Genomic DNA, 19,817 nt, shown 5'->3' on the forward strand with positions numbered 1-19,817 from the left:
CCCTGGGTTAGCATGATTTGTGTGTAGACAGAAGGGGAGTTAGGCTTGAGTCTGAGCTCAGGCCCTGGGCTTACACTCCAGTGTAAATACACCCCTAATAAATAAAATCCTCTTCCATTCTGTACTGTGCAACAGCCTCTGTATTGTACATATTTTCTGTTTTCTAATGTACCATATCCTGGCTAATGGACAGACTATACTTGTAGGGCTGTCAATGGGAAGGGAGAGCCAGTGCAACTGCTCTGGGTCTTGACTTCAGCAGGGTTTAGGACCACTAAGCATCTCTGATAGCGGGTCTGTGCTGTTGCAGCACTCTCTGTGCCTCACGTGCAACTCCAGGTCTAGCTAGTGGCTGCTGGTGTTGCTGCAGGCAGCCTGCAGTGGGAGGGTGTGGGCAGAGGTGCTGAATGATAATATCAACACACGGTGCCTCCACCACATAGTACGAGGAGCCCTATTGTATGAGAGTAAAGGCTGAGAGAAGGAGATGAAGAACAACAAGAGGGCTCAGGAAGAAGAGGAGGGGAAAATAATGGAGAGATGAGGTTAAAGATAAAAACATTGAGGGGGGTGTGTGTACACAAAGTGGAGAAGAGAAACAGGACAGAGAGAGAGAATGCAGGTGTACCACACCAAAGGAACTCTGCTTCTACTTCTTGTCTGTCTTTCTAGGGGTTTATACCATGTTCATGACTGAAGTCCTTATTTGGAGCAGCTAGCCCCTCCCACTGCATTGCCACACTCTATCTTTAGCGTGGCAGCTCAATTAGAGCTAGTTTGAGTATGTCACCTCATGTTGCAATTTACACCTCCACTTCTAAGTGTAGACATACCCTAAATGCTGGACTCCGATTATCCTGGTCTCTGTACACCTATGTATTTGTTACAGTTTTCTTCTATAAGCAACATTGTCAAAGAATTAGGCAGTTTAGCTTTCCTAGAGCCAACTTAATATACTTATGACTTAAGCACATTTAGTTGAGAGTACTGCCTATTCTGTAGCATCCAAAGTGTACTGTACAGTGCTCAGTGAAAACTATTGCCATTTGAAATGTCAGTAAAAGAAACAATATTAGATTTGAAGGTAGATTTTAATAAGGTTTACATCCAGATTACATGTGTGGAGTACTTAACATGATGAACAAATTCAGCATTCTTAGAAATAGATCCAGAACAAATCTATGATTTTCCAAAGAGACAGAGAAGAATATCGATTTGATAGTAATTTCTAAGTGCTTTTGCTAAGGTCCTGAAATGTAAAGCCAGCTTGCTATCTAATATTTAGAATAGCACATTAAATCAAACTGCACAAGCTGTACGTATTGGAAAAAAAAAAGACATTTTCATAGCACTACAGATATCTCCCACTGAAAAAAATAGTCCTTTCTCAATAAGAATTTCCCTTTCTCAGTTAATTACATGTAAAGTTTCTACATTAATCTTGATCATGTTAATGTAAGCAAATTCCTTGTTTGCAAGTTAATGAATAATTTGGGATGTAAAAATTTTCACAACACAATTAACCTTTGCAGATTTGCTTAGCATTTTGAAGATGCTAAATTCCGCCCTGAAGCAACATTATGAATTCTTCTGTGGAATTTTGATTGTGACAGTCTTAACTTCTGTATATTCGTGAATGCCATATTCTCCCCTAGATAAACGAGAAACAACAATAGCACTCGCTGCAATGCTGATCATATTAGTGATGTCTCAGAATGGATCTGCTATAGCACTGTGCAACTGGCCACATTTTCTTGGCCTCCTTGGAAGTTTTCAGTATAGCTAGGCTTCTGCTGGATGCTATTTTCAACACAAAAGCAATTGCTTCCCAGGAAAAAATGTGTCAAAGGACTTCCATTTTGGTATGAAACAATGTTACTATAGAAATTTAGCACATCATTAAACTGCATTTCTGAGCCCCAAATCAGGAACTTGTCACAGCATACACCCACATGCTTACAGAGTTACCTTGCAGGGCCTTCCTCAGCTATCTGAATTTTCCTAAGATTCTTATTCTTGGGTGAATGAAACACATAATTAAACCATTATGAGAACTTTTAGTTAGTGAAGAAATTGTATACAACATTATGTTTAAATATTGTTCAGGCTTTGACATAAACCAACAGAAGTCAGGAAACAAAGTTAAATCAGACTGACCCTTAACCTATCATGGTGGCCCTTTACATTTCACATTGTGAAATCAGGATGGCCTGTATATGCTTTAATTTCGAATTTCCTAGATGTTTTACATTTTATGCCACACTTTTTAGATATAATTGATTGTTTTTACAGCATATTAAGCTAGACCTTGCTACAATCTAATTATATCTTGGCTCCTATAACCATACTATTAAGTATGCATATGAGAAAAGCTGAGATTTATCAACTATCAGGACTCTACACTGAGAAATCCTTTACTGAGATTACTTTCACAAGGCATCTTAGCCATTCATAGCATTCATTTATTTACTTTAACAGCAAAACTGTATAACCTTCACTGTAATGGTTACCCACTAAGTTTTCTTTTAGCTTTAGTTCTAGATATAGCCTGACGCATTTACTTTTTTGTTCTCTGTGTTATTTATCACACATTTGCTTGTTTGTGTGTCCTCTCCTTGAAAATGTTTTTGCCAAATGTTGTGTATAGAAATGTAACATAAAATTGTATTCCTTTCCATATGACTTTTCTCCATAAATTCTCATTCTCTCTCTCTCTCGTTTGGTTTACTTATGACTCAGATTCCTACGTTAGACACCCAAGCCAATGGAAATGTTGCCTCCTGATTATCCTTTTATGTCACTCCATTAACTTTCATGATGCACTCCTACACAACATGAGGGAGGAGATTTTCAAAGGCACTAATGGGAATTAGGTGCTCAACTTCCTTAAAAACCCTTACTATAGAGAATACCAGTGTTTCCATTATTTTTGTACAATTTCCAGTGGTGAAATCTTTCTCTGATAACTGTATGTATCTCCTGATTTCTGGAAGGGAAAAAAAGAGTGGTTTCTAAAGACAGTGGTTCAGAAATGGCTGCCTCAGGTATTTGGCACATACCAGATTTAAAACAGTCTTTAAGCAATAGCTTAAATCATCATTTGTTCACTTTGGGTGGGATTTTCAAAAGGGCCTAGCTTTGGCCTAGCTGTTCCATTCAAAATTAATGGGCGTTTTGCCAAAAGAAGCAGATTGAGGCCAATACTGAGTGCTTTTGAAAAATCCTACTCGTTATCTCTAGAACGAGAGCATTAACTCAGATGCAGTACACCTGTACGTATTTTGTTATCAAATTAATTCTGTTATTCAATGCAAGTATCTATCATGAAACTTAATGAAAGGGAAAATATTTATTGTTTTGGCTTTACCCTTCAGTTAACAAATTAATGTAGATGGAACATTGCTGCTGTGATATATTGGTGTTCTTTAGAAACTTGCAAATGGCTGCTCTCAATGTATGTTCTGAAAATCAGAAGGCATAATGCTATTTAATGCCACAGGCTTACATGATGTCAGGTGTTTCATGATATTATTCATTACATGACTCATCACATCTGCAAATATTACAAGTAGGGATGAGTGAGCTGGCTCAGATAAACCAACAAGTGATCCAAAAGGAATATGAACCAAACTTCAGAGATTCAAAAGAGTTTGGTTTGCTTTTAATTTGTATGTACCTTTCCACTTTGTGGTTTGGGTCAAAAACAGAGGTAGAAAGACTGAAAGACTGTGAAAGGTTATTTCTGTGGCTACTTTTGAGTAAAGTGGAACCGGGAAGCAATTTTAAAATGTTGTTGCTACAAGCCTGCAAAGCTGGAAATGTTCATCTAAACTAAAATGAACCTCCAAAACTTTTGAAATGTGTGCCTCACTAGTTACAATATGCAGGATGGGTTGAATTTTCAAAAACTGAGCACCCAAAGTGGAATCCACAAATTATACATGAGCATTCAGGTAACTGTATGAAAACATTCCTGTGTGCACGCAAAATGGAAATCTGCACCCACAAATACCAATTTTGCATGTACACGTGAGCCCTTATACCTCACCACAAGTGCCCATTCTTTGAGACACTGGCTACCGTGTCAATAATTTAATTACTGACATTTATTAAATGATTTGCCTGATGCTATATGTAATAACAGGAAAGCTCTGAACTATATGACACTACAGACCCTAGGTAAAGCGTTCTAATGAGAAATGGTAAAAGTGGTCCCCCAAAGTTGAGTTTTGGAATTCCTGCGAATGTCATGTAGCTAAACCCCAGTGTACAGATCTGAAGCATTACTTACAGTTCTCGTCCATTTCCTGACATTTTAAATCCTCCAAAAGGACACTGAGCAGACACTGCACTATAGCAGTTAACCCTGAAAAAGAAAGATGATTTTACACATCATGGGCCAGATTCTCAGCTGGTGAACATCAGTATAGTGCCTTTGATTTCAGTAGAGCTATGGTGATTTCTACCAGCTGAAGATCTTAAATATACTTACCAGGTATGTCGTTCATAGTTCAGTGAAACAGTAATACTTGCATTTACAGTAGTAGACACTGGATTTGTACTACAAATTTAGGGTCTTCAAGGGATAATGATGATTTTATATTTGTAACTGACAACTATAACAAATCTCCCTCCTATTGAAAATCTGTGAAGTTCTGGCACCATTTTTCAGAGCCCAAGGAACAGTCAGGTTTATTCTCAGAAACAAAATCTAGGGTCATTTCACTATTCACTCAGGATATTCTGTTGGATTCTGCATGACAGTTCCACTACACTATATTATTTGCTGTTGAGGACAAGAAGCCTCAGTAGAAGTGTAATTACCTATGGCAAAAATTGTAAATAGGGCTGAAAACTAGCAGAATTAATAGTGTGGGCAGAGGCAGCCTTCTACTGGTTCAATTGATTAGTTGACTCAGTCCTCCAGGATTTTCAACTGAGAGATTCTTCATTTCTACATTGTCTAATTCCCTTCTCTTTCACTGCCAGGTCCCACTGACTTCAACACTGGCAAGTGAGGATTAGGAAGAAAACAGAGATTTCAACAGAGAACAACATTTATTTGAGACAAGAATTTTTTTTTTAAATTAGTCTCTTTAAATGTTTTTTGTTATTGACTACTGGGATGCTTCACATTGGTTCTCTCTCTAAAGGGTTTATATAATTTAAATAATCTAAAGAAAAATACTTACTCTTGAATCAAAACCCTAAAATTACATTTGTAAGAAGGTGCATTTGTTTGGGTTACCAGTAACCATACATTAGTCACAAAAGAATACAAATCTAATCGGACAAGGGACTGGTGCTAATTGTGTGGTGTTTAAGATCTAACACAAAACAAGGCCAAGCTTTGGGTCCTTGAAAAATCTGTCTACCCCTTTCACTATCTTGTGCCACTTTACTGGTGCACCAGGGCCACTCTCAATGCGGAGAACTGCATTATTTGAGTCTTTCTCTCCATTCAGCTCATCCCCAGGGTGCCACTCCACCAAGGTTGATGTCTGAAGCATTTTAAGAGAATGGGCTTTTTAAGGTAATGTGGGAAACTGAGTTTTATGAACTGAGTTTATATTGTGCGACCACAGTATTGTGTATGGAGAGTTCATCAAGTCACCTGGACTTTCTAACTGACAGATTCATGAGAAATACTACATAATAGCAAATGAGGTATTGGAGGGCAAGGGGATGGAATCTGCCTCCCTAGAGACCAGAAAGGTTTAGAAGAAAAACATATAGTAAGTCACACAATAAAGTGTTGTTGAAATGGCCTCCTATTTCAGCAGAGGCTACTTATAAATATTATCAATGAGGGATAATTAAATCATTGTTACATACCATACTGTTCCAGCCTGAAGAGCAGTTGCAAATGTCAATGCTTTATCAAGGTCTTTGGTAAAAACTGCTGCTGCTAACCCATAGTGAGTATTGTTTGCCCTCTTGATAACTTCATCTACAGTTTTAAACTTCATGATTTGCTGCACTGGCCCAAAAATCTATTTCAGATCAAAAATAAATAAATAAAAGTGGTTAAAATCTGTGGAAACATCAGCATGGTTTACTGTTTGAAATAATTTATTTCAAAAGTATTTATTTCTGTCAGATGAGTCTTATTCCTATGTTATTAGTCAAATCAAGAAAATAGACTTTAGGGCATGATAACTAAATGCTCAGTACTATCCTAAGTGTAAGTGAAGTTAGAATAATATGGAGTCTACAATTAATTAAAGTAAGATGATTGTAAACAAGAAAATAATTAAAGAGAAACAGAAGATCATTTAATACCTAACATGAAGTTACAGGATGTTACCAGATCTGTTCAGTGTTCCAGTGATCTCTTAAATTACTTATTTTTTTGTCAACTCCATTTTTTAAATTGAAAAAGACATTCAACTTTTCCTCTCATAAACTTTGTCTTAGCGTTTTATCTCCACAAGTGCCTGTGCAACTAAACAGGCAAGCCAAGTAAAATAACTAATTCTACTCTCCTTCTGGGTGTTACCTATTACACTGGAAAATATTCCATTAGACTCAGCTCTTCTTCTGTTATTGGGCAATTCATTTAGCTCTGTGTTCTCAGCCAGAAATTGCAATGCTGCCTCATTCAGTACTTCTGTAACTAGGGATAGAAGAATAGTACCACATAGGCTCAGTCTTGCTCCCACTGAAATGAATGGGAGATTTGTGCATAACTTTACTAGATGCAGCATCTAGTCCTAATTTTGCAACTAAGGCTATATGAATTGGTTTGGATAAAAGAAGCAGGCACCTGAACATCCTCCCCCCACCCCCAAATTAAAATTGAAAGTCAACCTCTGAGGTTCAAAATTGTAAATTAAACTTTAACATTTTTAAATTGTCTCTGCCCATCCTGGTTTCATCTAGATCAGTGCAGATAACAGAGAGGCTATTCTTGCGGGAGTGATGCCCTACCGGAAACCAGTAAAACTGGTGAGGAAGTATGTTTCTGTGAGACTTCCCATCTGACTTCTAGACAAAACAAACAAACAAAGCTACCAAAACAGCTTTCAAATCTATTTGACTGAGAGGTGATTTTTAAACCACTCTCTTGTTGCTCCTGACCCCTCAGGATTCATTCTAGAGGCACCAGGGCTTTTTTATTCCCTTTACGTTAATCTGTTGACAGCCAAATTGTGAACCCATGGGGGAGCAGCTACTCAACAGAATAGTTCCACGGAAGTCAGTGGGACTACTGCAGCCAATAGCTGCCCCTCAAGGCGTTCACAAGCTGTCCCTGAAAGATTTGTTTTCTCTGTTATGTGTTACCCTAGCTCTGGCAGCATAGGGTGATGCAACTAACAATTCCAACCACTGTACCTGTTGTCTCATATAGATTCTAACTGGAACCTTTTTTAGCCAGGCAGATTATTCTCCTTTTCCAGCACATTTCATTGAGTTGACTAAGCTAATGTAAGTAACTAAGAAAGAGATTCTAAACTGAACCACCCTAGAATGAAAAGATTTATTGCAAAAAATTTTATCTACCAAATTGACCTTTTAAGTGGATATTTTGTACAGACATTTAAGCAGAGAACTGCGTGTGAAAGTACAGACTGTCATGAATTTATTTACCTCTTCTTTGGCAATGCGCATATCATCTGTAACATTAGAGAAAACCGTGGGCTGGATGAAGTAACCTTTGTCTCCCCATGGACCTCCTCCACATTCCAGTTTGGCTCCTTCTTTTTTCCCACTCTCAATTAGGTCAAGGATTTTACGAAACTGCTCCTTATTAATCTAAATGAAAATATATTGCAGGAGAGATAAAAGTAGCATGTACTGATAGCAATCCCTTCCCAACCCATTAATCGCTCCTTAACAATGCTGTAGCTTCATTAAATCTTACATGTTGAAATGAAACAGCTGGAAAGCCCCATAAATTTTTTTTGTCTTTAAAGTCTCAAAACTTTACAGGTTTTTTCCATATACCGGTATATGTGTGGAGTATTTAACATGATGAACAAATTCAGCATTTTTAGAAATGTATCCAGAACATATACCGGTATATCAGTAATTAGAAATATAAGCACAGTACAAAGGGTTAAATGTTCTAAATGAGCTGATATTCTAGTTGCATAAAAAAATATTCTCCTCTATAAAATACATTAATTGCAGACTTTTTTCTGTACTCTGAAATCTGTGGAATTACTATTGGCCCATGCAAGTGGGCATCACTGAGACTGATCCTGCAGTCCTAATACAGGGCCCAATCTAGCACCCACTGACGTCAGCGAGATTGTTTGGGATCAAGCCTTCCCAAGAATTGCTGGACTGGTCACACTCTTCTACTAACACCAGTAGAGGGGGAAAACACAGCAGAATTTGAATTCCGTACTATTTCATTTTGTTCTATCACTGGAAGTTGCTGGAATACAGAATAACTGTTGGCATTGAGCTTGAATGGCAGTTTATTGTGTTACACCAAAATCAAAAATCAAATGCAAGCAACGCCAAGCATATATCAGCTTGGCAGGTCCATCAGAGCGAGATGTGGAAGGAGCAGGCATTTACAATGGGAATGCAACTGAGACAAGCCATTCCCAACAAAATGGCAAAGTTGATAACAGAAAATAGAGTTGTACCATGTTAGAAAGTTATTATTGTAGCAGCAAAATAAACACACTAGTGTACAAAATTTCCCTACAGACAGGAATGGACAAGTAACTCTGTATAAGTTTCAAAATATAAGACCAACAACACAACTTGTTTCTTATAGGTGAGAACCTTCCGATCTTGTCCATTTTTCTCTGAGATCTTTTTTCTGCATGTTTTTGAGGTTCAGCCCTATATGAGAGACTACTCCCATGAGTACAGTTACCCCTATCCATTAGTATGGATAGGGTCCTTACTCTGGACAGCACAACACTCAAGGTGAAATCCTGGTCCCAATGAAGTTAGTGGCAAAACTCCCATTGATTAAGTTCAGTTAGGCACACTATGTTTACTTTTGCCCAGCATTTATCAGCATTCTTATTGAGCAGTTTTGTCCATTATTATATCATTTTGCTGGGGGGTGGGCGGAGGGAGTTCTATCTTCTTGCTTAAGATGACACACACAGTACTTTAGAGAGACAAGGTGAAAACTAAACTCTTGCTACAGAATTTGACTTCAAGCCAAATCTTATTGTAATACTCACATGATTTGTCCAGTTCTTAAAATTGTCAACTGCTAAAACCATTGTTTACAGTTGTGTTTTAAAACCTTACTGGTAGAGTTTCTATGTTAGCTCTTACTTAGTTGAGTAATAAGTAAACTCTTTAGCTAATAAAGTATACACAGAAAGCTTTATCTGGGAAGCAGTTTTTCTTCTTTTTTCATTCTTTGCGGTCTGGTATCACCATGGATGTTTTGCACCTCATCCCTTTTCCACACAGTAGAGAAGGGGACCGGAGAGTTGACTAAGCAAACAGAAGGACAAAGCAGGAAGCCAAACACTTCAGCTTAATCAGCTCTAGTATTATCACACTCATTCCCATCAAACAGTATTTTTAAAAGTCTTTGGAGAACCCTGGGTCATTTCAGTCTATTTTGTAAGGTTCCAACCTACCCAATGGTTCAACAAAAGCTACAAGAAAAGCTGGAAAATATTTATGAGGATTGAAGTCTAACAGTTTTCCCACCTTGGCCACCCACTATACTTTTAAGCAATTGCCTTATTGTACACAATAGATATATAAGGTTACTGTTATCCTCATGGGCAAAATATCTTTGATATGTGCAACATCATGAAGAATAGAAAATATTGAATTGAAATAGCTGGCAGTTGTGTCCACTTTCCAAATTAACTCTTTGGGGACTACAGTTATAATGTAAACTAGATTGTAAGCTGTTTAGGAAAAACTCTGTTTCATACTATTTGTTTGGACAGCACCCAGCACAATGGAGCCTTAATCTGATGGAGGCCTCTGGGCCCTATTGTAATACCCAAATAAAAATAAGTGATGATAATGTGTGAGTCAATGTGCATGTACATATGAATGAATATGTGATGATATAGTGTGCTCCCATGAGTACCACTGTGCAGGACCTCCCAAAATAACATCAAGTGCCACAATAGAAATAAAAGCATCATGACCAGGTCCTTCCAGCGTAAGAGACAGGTTTCACTGATAAGAGAAGCTGGGAAGCTCCACTTCCGCATGGAATAAAGCTCTCACTCTTAGCCCTACATGGCTGTTTGATAACACTCTTGGAAATTATAAGACTTTTGCACACAGAATCTCAGATAGCAATCTTGCCAATCCTGGGGATTGGGCTAAAGAGGGAACATTTCTCTAGCAGGTCAATTAAAAAAATAAAATAAAATGAACCTGTGTCTCCTACATGTTAGAGTTTGGCTGGAGACACCGATGGTCTACATTCTGATTGGGTCCTTTTAATGACATCACACCTGCACACAAATCTCCAGTGGAGTCCAGGGGAACCAAGATTTTCCAAACTAGGCCCCTCATACACCAAAATAAGTGGCATATATGGGAGCTGCTGGGTGCTCAGAACTTTTCAAAGTTAGGCTTCTTAGGGTACCTCAAAATGGACATACAAACTTTAAGCATCCCCCACTTTGCAAAATCTTGGTCCTGGTACCTCAATAATGTAAAGAACAAAACACACACATCCCATGCTCATTATATTTAATGGATATGGGGGAGGAGAAACAAGAAAAATAAAAGCAGCGGGAGAGGATGAAGAGAGGCAGCTACAGTAGGAGGGAAACGGGCAGAACTAAAAGTGAGAATTTTAAGCTACCTCCAAAGTGCACAGCTACTCTTTCAACTCCAGGGTCTGGCCCACCCATCACTTTTAACTCACTTTCCAATACAAAAAATGTCAATATTTCAATTGGAGCTCTTGGTGAGTTGAAAGAAGCAGCTGCGTCACAAACTGCTGCTGCCTTTTGGACTCCGAAGAGGTCTAAAATAGTTCAAGGAACTTACAGAAAAAAGGGAAGGGTCTGAAATAATTACTAAACAATACTGTTGTTACTGTCTTGAATGTGTGTAACTGTTGTTCACCATGTTCAGCTGAATCCAGTCCATCCCTTTTTCAGTTCAGTTTTGGAAAACAGTGTAAGCAATAGTATAGCATACTGATTCTGGGGATAAAAGCTCTGCTGGCCTGGGAGGAAGATAAGGGGTGATGGTGAGCTAAGAATGAAAATGAAGGCAAGAAAGGGACATGGTGGGAGTGGGAAGAAAAGGGTTTTTTATTTTCCTTTTAAACCTCTTCAGAAATGTACCTTTCAGCAGTTTGACCAGTACTTTTGATTGTCGTAGGTTTGTTTTCCTCTTTTATATCAAGCAGGAGCACTTAATTTTAAACTCAGTACAGCAACAATAACATGAGGGTGGCTTCGTGTTAGCTCAGTATTAATCACACACTAGACTAAGAAACACACACCTTAATTCTCTGAAGTTCATTGTTATGAACACCACATTCATTGGCCTTGGTGTTTATTCAACCCAGGATATGGTTGTTACTTCACTAACAGGACACACCTTTCAAACTCCCCAGCTAGGATGGTTTTGGATGTATTTTTCCATCTTTTGTGATGTCTTTGATTATTCCAAGTGTCAGTACAGTTGGCAGGAAGAGGAACATTTTATAATCATTAATTTTGGGGAGTTTTCTTTGCTCAGCTCTAGCTTTATCATCTCTAAGAAGATACTTTTATTCTATAAGTAACCGAAAAAGAATCTTATCAGTTGCATAATGTTATATTTTAAAATATGCTTAATTGGATATTTATGTAACAGGCTAAGGTTCTGCAGAGCAAATTGGGTCACCACCAAATTGTGATACAATGTGTTTAAAATTTGCAATATTTTGGGGAGCAGAACTGGAAGCACAAGAGCCTTGGAGGAGTGGGAAAAATATCAGTAACTTTGACTTCTGCACAGCTGTTCACTTATAATACAGTGGTAGTACTTGAATATATTATTGTTAGAGGTATCTGATTAGTATATATAAGTAATAATTTGAACTTCTACAATGGCCTTCATCTGAGTTTTCTCAAAGCACTTTGGCGGGGAGGTAGGGATTATAGTATTATCCCTATTCTATAGAAGAGGGAACTGAGACAAGGAGGTGAAGTATGTTGCCCAAGAACTTTTAGTTAAAGATAGTAAGGCATAAAATGCCGGTCTCCTGGTATGTAATCCTCTCCAGGACTCTAATTTGTGATGTTGCACCCCATAATGCTTTATGGAAATATGCTTATGAATGTAAATATGACATAACTGGAATATGATATATGCTACATATGTCAAGTAACATATCTCTGCAAAGGTTATGATCTACTGAATATATTCATCCTATTTGTATGCATGTATCATTTTTGTATTCAAAGTTATGAATATTGGCTGTGTACTTGCTTGATTTTCGGTAGCCTTAGTAAGGCATTTGGTCAGCTTCTTTAGAAAGGAATTTGCAAGTTAAGTGCCCAATCAAGAAACACTTAATGGACAATAGACCTTGGAAGACTCCAATCCACATAAAAAGTCTACCTGGGGACTTTCAAGGTAGCATGTAAGCAATGGCTGCCACCCGTAAAGTTCTGAGTCATGCATGGACATGTGACTTGCCCATGTGACTCCAAAACGCCACTTTGCAGCTGGATTCTGCATAGGAGAGAGGAAGGGGTCTCCATCCACAGCAGAAAGTCTATTTAAGCCCCTGGGAGACCCCTCCATTTTGTCTTCAGCTGGCTCAAGAGAGAGAGAGCCTCTCCACCCCTAAAGGATACCTGAAAGAAACTGGAACAAAAGACAGTAACCACAGGGGTGTGACTGATTGCTGGACCCAGACTAGAAGGAGGCTAGTCTGAAAAAGAAACTTATTGGAACATCTCTGAGGGTGAGATTTCATCTGTAATCACTTTCTTACTGTATTAGGTTTAGACTTGCGTGTTTTATTTTATTTTGTTTGGTAATTTACTTTGTTTTGTCTGTTATTATTTGGAACAACTTAAATCCTATTTTTTGTATTTAATAAAATCACTTTTTAATTATTAATTAACCCAGAGTATGTATTAATACCTGCGGGGGGAACTGTGCATATCTCTCTATCAGTGTTATAGAGGGTGAACAATTTATGAGTTTACCCTGCATATGCTTTATAGAGGGTAAAACAGATTTATTTGGGGTTTGGACCCCACTGGGAGCTGGATATCTGAGTGCTGGAGACAGGAGCACTTCTTAAGCTGTTTTCAGTTAAGCCTGCAGCTTGTGGGAGACGTTGTTCAGACCTGGGTCTGGGTTTGTAGCAGGCTAGCGTGTCTGGCTCAAACCAGGCAGAGCACTGAAGTCCCAAGCTGCCAGGGAAAATGGGCTTAGAGGTAGTCTTAGCACATCGGTTGGCAGTCTCAAGGAGGTTTCTGTGATCCAACCCATCACAGTAATTAACAATAGAATATATTTTACAGTGTGGTGCCTGTCACAGAGGCCCACTCACTCCAGGAACCACAGCCTCCTCTTTGTGACTCAGCCCTCCGGTCAGGTCACTATGAGTGTTTCCCCTTCCGGGACAGGGTGGAAGGGTGAAACAAAGACTTTCCAGAACAAATTGTCCCAGGCAGTCCACTGGCCTCTGCCTGGCCTGTGCCACATCCACAATGGCTGGTAGGGGAAACCGGGTTCACTCTCTACTCCGGGTTCCAGCGCAGGGCCCCTCTAAACAGCAGCCAAGGTCTACACTCCTGTTCTTTGCTGCTTTTCCTCTGAGACTTCTCCTATCTTCCTGGCTTCCCCACTCTTTGGGTTTGCCAGCCTCCCAACACTCCTCCCAGGGAATAACTGTGGACTATCCTCTATAGTCCTAACATACCTCTATTCTCCCAAGGAGTGACTGCAGCCTACTTCCCTACAGCCTCCTTCTGTTGCCAACTACCCGGCTTTATACAGGCCCCTCCTGTTCCTATCCAGTTGAGCCTCATAGCTGATTAATCACTCCCTGCTCCCTGGCTGCTCCTCCAGGTGCTGCCTATAGGTTAATTGGGCCTAATATACCCTCTCAGGGCCAGTGTGGGGAGTACACCCCATCCCAGTGCCTCTTTGCCATTGCATTACAGGACCATAAAATGTTAGGTAAGTATAACCTACCTGGGGACCTTGATTTACACCACAAGACAGAGGATCACCAAGGGTAATTTTCTTAGCTCGCTCAACGCTCCTGCGGACAAATTCTTCATAAATAGGTTCTTCCACAAAAATCCTAGAGCCTGCTATGCAGCATTGACCCTGATGGTAGAACAGACCAACGTGTGCAAGTTCCACAGCATTGTCCACTGCAATGAAATGAATATTTAATCAAGTCTCATTTCTTTACCATCTCTACATATACTGGTTTTGAATGCTCAGAACATGTGGAAAAGCTGCCTTGCCTCCCTTTGTCATGCCACCTCATTTGTAAAACTTTCCATTATGTGGTCAGATGATCACCTGCTTACATGTATCCAACGCTACTATTCAAAAGACAGCTAAATATGATATACTTAGATAAGTGCACTTTGAATACATGGTACAGAATTTTCATTCCACATTTTCTCATGATGCTGGGTCAACAGTGCCAAAAGGAGCATTCATTTGTGGTAGCTGAAAATGATCAGTTTTCAGATATCCATCTGCCTGAATTAGCAGCACTCTTGCCATTGGTCCAGAATCTCACGGAATCGTGTCCCACGACAGAAGTTAGTTTTGTACCCAAAGCTGATACTACCACACAATACTAAGGGCTGACACACTGACAAAAGTTCTGTCCTTCCATGAATGTCAGACCAAGGTCTTTTTTTTCCAATTTTTAAGTGAAAATTAAGTTAAAGGTCCTGAGACATGACTAGAAAAGAATGGAAGATCCCACACGGGTACTGGACAAATGCAAAATGTGGTACGCATAGAAAAGAAATAAAACAAAAGTGATTTGGATACATTGTCTAAGACCAAGAAGCAAAAGAGGAAGGTAGCTATAACAGGAAAAAAAGATAAATAGAACTACTAACAATCTGCATCTGCAAATATGATATTAGGACTTTTCCCTCCAAGTTCCAATGTAACCCTCTTCAGATTACTCTTTCCAGCAGCTTCTTTGATCAGTTTGCCAACCTAAAATGTAGCACAAAAGAGAATTTCGTCTAAACATTTTCATAACAAAACACACAAATTTAAAAGTGTTGTTCCATCCCCAGCTCTCACTTTCCCAGAAAAGTGAAGGTCAGGTTAATAACTGTCCAATACGAGAATCATTAAAAAAAATTGGGGGGGGGGGATCAGATGGTGGGATGGATCCCTGAGTTTTATGTCCCCCAGGAATTCCCCCATCCTCAAAACAGAGATAAGCCCAGCTCCCACTAATGCATCTGTGAATGGTTATTCTGTGGCTCCCTCATGTGGCACAGCACCTCCCTCACCAATCATGTGCCTGTCTTGAAGCAGCACTGAGCACTAACATTACCCCCACCTCTGTAACACAGGCATTCTGAGATAGGGGGCAGGAAAAGCTGCAGCCACAGGGCACCAGGGCTCTGATCTCCCACCTTCTCTCATTCAAGCAGCCTTCCTCTACTCCAGGCAGTGGGAAAGACTTTTGAAGCACCATATGTGGGAGGGGAGCTGTGGAGAGGAGAGCTCTGTCTGCACAGGCATCCCTTCCCTCGTCCAACTTCTACCTCTTCAGCAGGATGAGGTAAGGAGGCCCAGAGGGGACTAGAGAATATGGGAAGGGCAGACACAGCCCATGGCACCATTCTGTTTCCCCTCCACCTATTGCATTATTAAGGGGACTCCCTTGCAAACTGGACTGGAGAAGGTAGGGTGGCGATGCCAGTTTCAGTGTGAGGGATAGAGTGGGTAGAGTCCTGTCGGCTTTCGTTGCAGCTGGATAATTTGGGGGAATTGATAGTGCCTAGATCTTCTTGCTTCCAGGAACAGCTGCTCTTTCTTGCTGATAAGTTACTCTGTGAGGGAAGGAATTGTCATTGATTCCTGGCCTGGCCTCTCATGACTGCAGGGTTTGGGGGTTTCCAAGCCAGCTGTAAGAAGCTCTGGAAAAGCTCCACTTGCTGCAAACTAGCAGCTAATGGGAAGAGTTATGTTGCCAACCCCTTACTGATATCCATTAGGAAGCTCTGTGGGGGTTCTTCTAAGACATAGAGATTCCTGGGAGGAAAAGCAGCTATTGCAGTCAGTGGATATGGACCCTTGTCATATGACAAGTGTGTTAACCTTTGGATGCTATACCCATGATAGATAAGTATATTCAGTCTCTTACTCACAGTCCTTATAACATTGGTGTTCTTAAACCTCCCACAGAAAACACATACAGTATAATTAAATAATGCCCTTACTGGGCAACTATTAGCTCAGACCCTTGCTTTTTTGTAAAGTGAGGAGTGGGGAAATTATCTGCAACCCCTCTTTAAATACTGAATGGAAACATTATCAAATGCACTTTTCTTCTCAAAGAAAATTTCCTTTGATATTTGAGTTATTGATGCCATCATTCATTTATGTCATGGTAAAGGCCTAAGCAGGGGCAGGCAACATATGGCACGCGTGCCGAAGGCAGCATGTGAGCTGATTTTCAGTGGCATTCACACTGCCCGGGTCCTGGCCACCAGTTTGGGGGGCTCTGCATTTTAATTTAATTTTAAATTAAGCTTCTTAAACATTTTAAAAACCTTATTTACTTTACATACAACAATAGTTTAGTTATATATTATAGACTTATAGAAAGAGACCTTCTAAAAATGTTAAAATGTATTACTGACACGCAAAACCTTAAATTAGGGTGAATAAATGAAGACTCGGCACACCACTTCTGAAAGGTTGCCAACCCCTGGCCTATGGCATTAGTGATCATCTACACTAGTGGTTCTCAAACTTTTGTACTGGTGACCACTTTCACAAAGCAAGCCTCTGTGTACCACCCCCCTTATAAATTAAAAACACTTTTTTTATATTTAACACTACTATACATGCTGGAGGTGAAGCGGGGTTTGGGGTGGAGGCTGACAGTTCGTGACCCCTCATGTAATAACCTCACAACCCTCTGAGGAGTCATGACCCTCAGTTTGAGGACCCCTGATTTAAACAGAGGCCCATCCTGTAAAGACTTATGCATAAGTTTGACTTTACACATGTGAGCAGTCCAATTGACTGTAATAGGATCACTTATGTGCATACATATGCATAAATCTTTGCAATAGTTGTGTCTAGATTTCAGGTGGTTTTCCCTAACAAAATGCCATTGTTGAAATTAAATAGTAGAAAGTTCCATTTGTTGCATTCTCAAATTTATAAGACAACCTCACCCCCCAAAAAAGATATGAGAATAATATTTTTAAAAAGAAACCTTAAAATAGTACTGCTAAGTTAGAACCAATTGTATCTCATTGGATTCCTTTGTTTGAAGAGGCCTTCCTACAGTACAAACATTGTTTAGATATGTTTGAAGTTTTCAGTAACTAACAAATCATTACACAGACTTTGTTTAACAAAACAGCAGCCAAAAAAGAAAAAAAGTTAAAATAATTACATAAAGCAAGCTAGACACTAAATCATTACTGAGAATCAGAGGAGCAGAGCGTTCCAGTTTATAGTTACTTGCATTCAGAATGATACCTGTGTAGAGCCTGTGAAAGACACTTTATCTATGTCCATGTGGTGAGAAATTGCTGCTCCAGCCGTGGGTCCAAAACCTGGCACAATATTCACTACCCCTGGTGGAAATCCAGCCTAAATTGTAAAAACCACCAGAACTACGAGTTAATGATGAAGAATGGACGAGCACTTCTGTTACTCTGATTAAATTGTTTCTGTTCTACAGCTCCCCAATAATTTTTCCCCAACCACCCAATAACTCATTCCCACCCCCAACTCAAATATTTTTCTATTTGAAAGTTCTGTCTTTTTTGCTTTTCTTGCAGACTAGGTATCTTGCTCCAATCCATTGCAGACATTCTTTTGGAAAAGCAGACTCATTTTCTGTCATTATTTCAATGCTTTTGTCAAATGGTGAAAGCATTAATTCAATATGCCCCTCCCCAAGTCAGAAAATGTTTAATGATGTGAAAACTGGTTAATATCTTTTTCAGCTTCATTAAGGCTATTCCATTCATTTGACTGCTGATGTAGAGTGAGATTCTGCTCTGGAAAGTGACTGTAAAAATGTCATTGGTGTGTGCCACACGGAATGGCTTGCTTCTTTCCATTGGCACAACCTGAGCTGTAGGTCTTTGGTGGTGGACTGCTAGCAAGGAACTTTCCAATAAAAAGTGGGTGGATCTGGCTTGTGAGGAGGCATGTCCTGTGTACCTAGGAAATGTGCTGTTTAGCCTCCCTTTAAAAGCTTCTGTTCAATGCTGTCCTCCTCCCTGGTGTACAGGTTTTGGCTTGACTCAAACCCATTCTCTCTCAGTGACTCCAGATGAAATTTGCTCAGTTTTGAAACAGAATATGTCTCTCTCTCCTCCTTCCCACCCCAACTGCCCACAGCTGCCACCCCAGCAAACTCCCACTAGGGTCTGAAAATCAAATTGGGTTCCTTTCCTGCTCGTGAATCCTCACTGCTAACTTAGACCCAATTGAGGTGCACGGTAAGTGTAGTTAAGGTGGGCCTCAATTTCATAGAATGGGTCTGCAGGGCTGGCAGTTAGCAGAAGATTTTTTTACTTTACATGAAACAAATATGGCATGGAATCACTGAAGGTAATAAACCTGGATCCCTTGGTTTGTCACTTTAACAGAGTCCCTTTTTAGAGTAGAACTCGGACTTTGAAATAAGAAGTCTTTGAGGCACTTAATAGTGCAATATAACTCCCAGACAGACATGTTTAATTAAGGATACCACATAACTGAGACTCATACACATATTGTATATATTTTTTAAAAGTTATTTCACATTCCCTAACATAATAGTATCCAGACCCTAGTTAGCTTCTAGGCCCTGCTACAATATACATATTATATTATATTTGATATTATAAATTAACAACATAACATATATAATATAAGCAGGTTTTTTTATTATTTTTTTTAAACTCAGTCTTTTAAAGTGCTCATTAAAGGTTCCAAATTGACGTCATTGGCAACTGAAGTCCTCTGTTTAGCCACAGAATGGGTCTGCAATAATGAAATCTTCTCCATGCTTCCTTAGCTGTGTTTCATCCCTAACCTAAAAGGACCACCGTTGGGCGGGGAGGAATGACAGTGTAGGGTTTATAAATCTATTCTGTCTCTGGTCTCCATAATGAGACTGCCAATGAGGGCATCAGTTAGTGCCAACTGTGACTATGTTGTATTCTGATGTGAACACTTGTCCATGAAGACATGAATTAGGATCACCAATTGGTTTCACATAAAGCAGCTATCAGAGTAACAACTTTTTGCCACTACTACTAGGTTCAGATTTCAATAGGCGATTCAGATACAAAAGCAGAGCTGCAATGAATTTTGGGTCACAAATTTGGACTCAGAAACAATTTGACAACTTTGATAAGAATTTGCACATTTTAATGCCCTATAACCTATATAGGAGCATCCATCAAAAATATTCAATCCGGATATGTTCAAACTTCAGATATACCTGAGCTTTCAACAGGTGAAATTTGGATAAAGAAAACAGAAACAAAATGAAAAATGATAAAACTTTAATTTTTTAAAATGAAAAAAGTAATTCTACTCCTTTCTACATAAAAGTGCCACCGTATTTTATCAGCTATACTCTGTTGAACAACCACACTGAGATTTTGAATACAGTCGACTCCTTATTGCAGGAATGTTAATCTTATATTTAGAGAGAGATGGCA

General features: G+C 39.3%; 1 protein-coding gene across 1 annotated transcript in view; it reads right to left on the reverse strand.

Annotated features, from left to right (window-relative positions):
- Window positions 1-1,072: 1,072 nt before the first annotated feature.
- The window catches only part of ALDH1A1 (aldehyde dehydrogenase 1 family member A1), a 51,992-nt gene continuing 33,247 nt past the window's right edge, over window positions 1,073-19,817 (reverse strand). The window contains exons 7-13 of the mRNA XM_045020773.1: window positions 17,632-17,745; window positions 15,012-15,114; window positions 14,116-14,300; window positions 7,591-7,755; window positions 5,836-5,993; window positions 4,292-4,366; window positions 1,073-1,651 (exon numbers count right to left, since the gene is read on the reverse strand). Coding sequence (XP_044876708.1) covers window positions 1,579-1,651; window positions 4,292-4,366; window positions 5,836-5,993; window positions 7,591-7,755; window positions 14,116-14,300; window positions 15,012-15,114; window positions 17,632-17,745 — 873 coding nt within the window. The 3' untranslated portion in view covers window positions 1,073-1,578. The remainder of the gene's footprint in view (window positions 1,652-4,291; window positions 4,367-5,835; window positions 5,994-7,590; window positions 7,756-14,115; window positions 14,301-15,011; window positions 15,115-17,631; window positions 17,746-19,817) is intronic.

Source organism: Mauremys mutica, chromosome 6 (assembly GCF_020497125.1).
Source record: "Mauremys mutica isolate MM-2020 ecotype Southern chromosome 6, ASM2049712v1, whole genome shotgun sequence".
Lineage (NCBI taxonomy): Eukaryota > Metazoa > Chordata > Testudines > Geoemydidae > Mauremys > Mauremys mutica.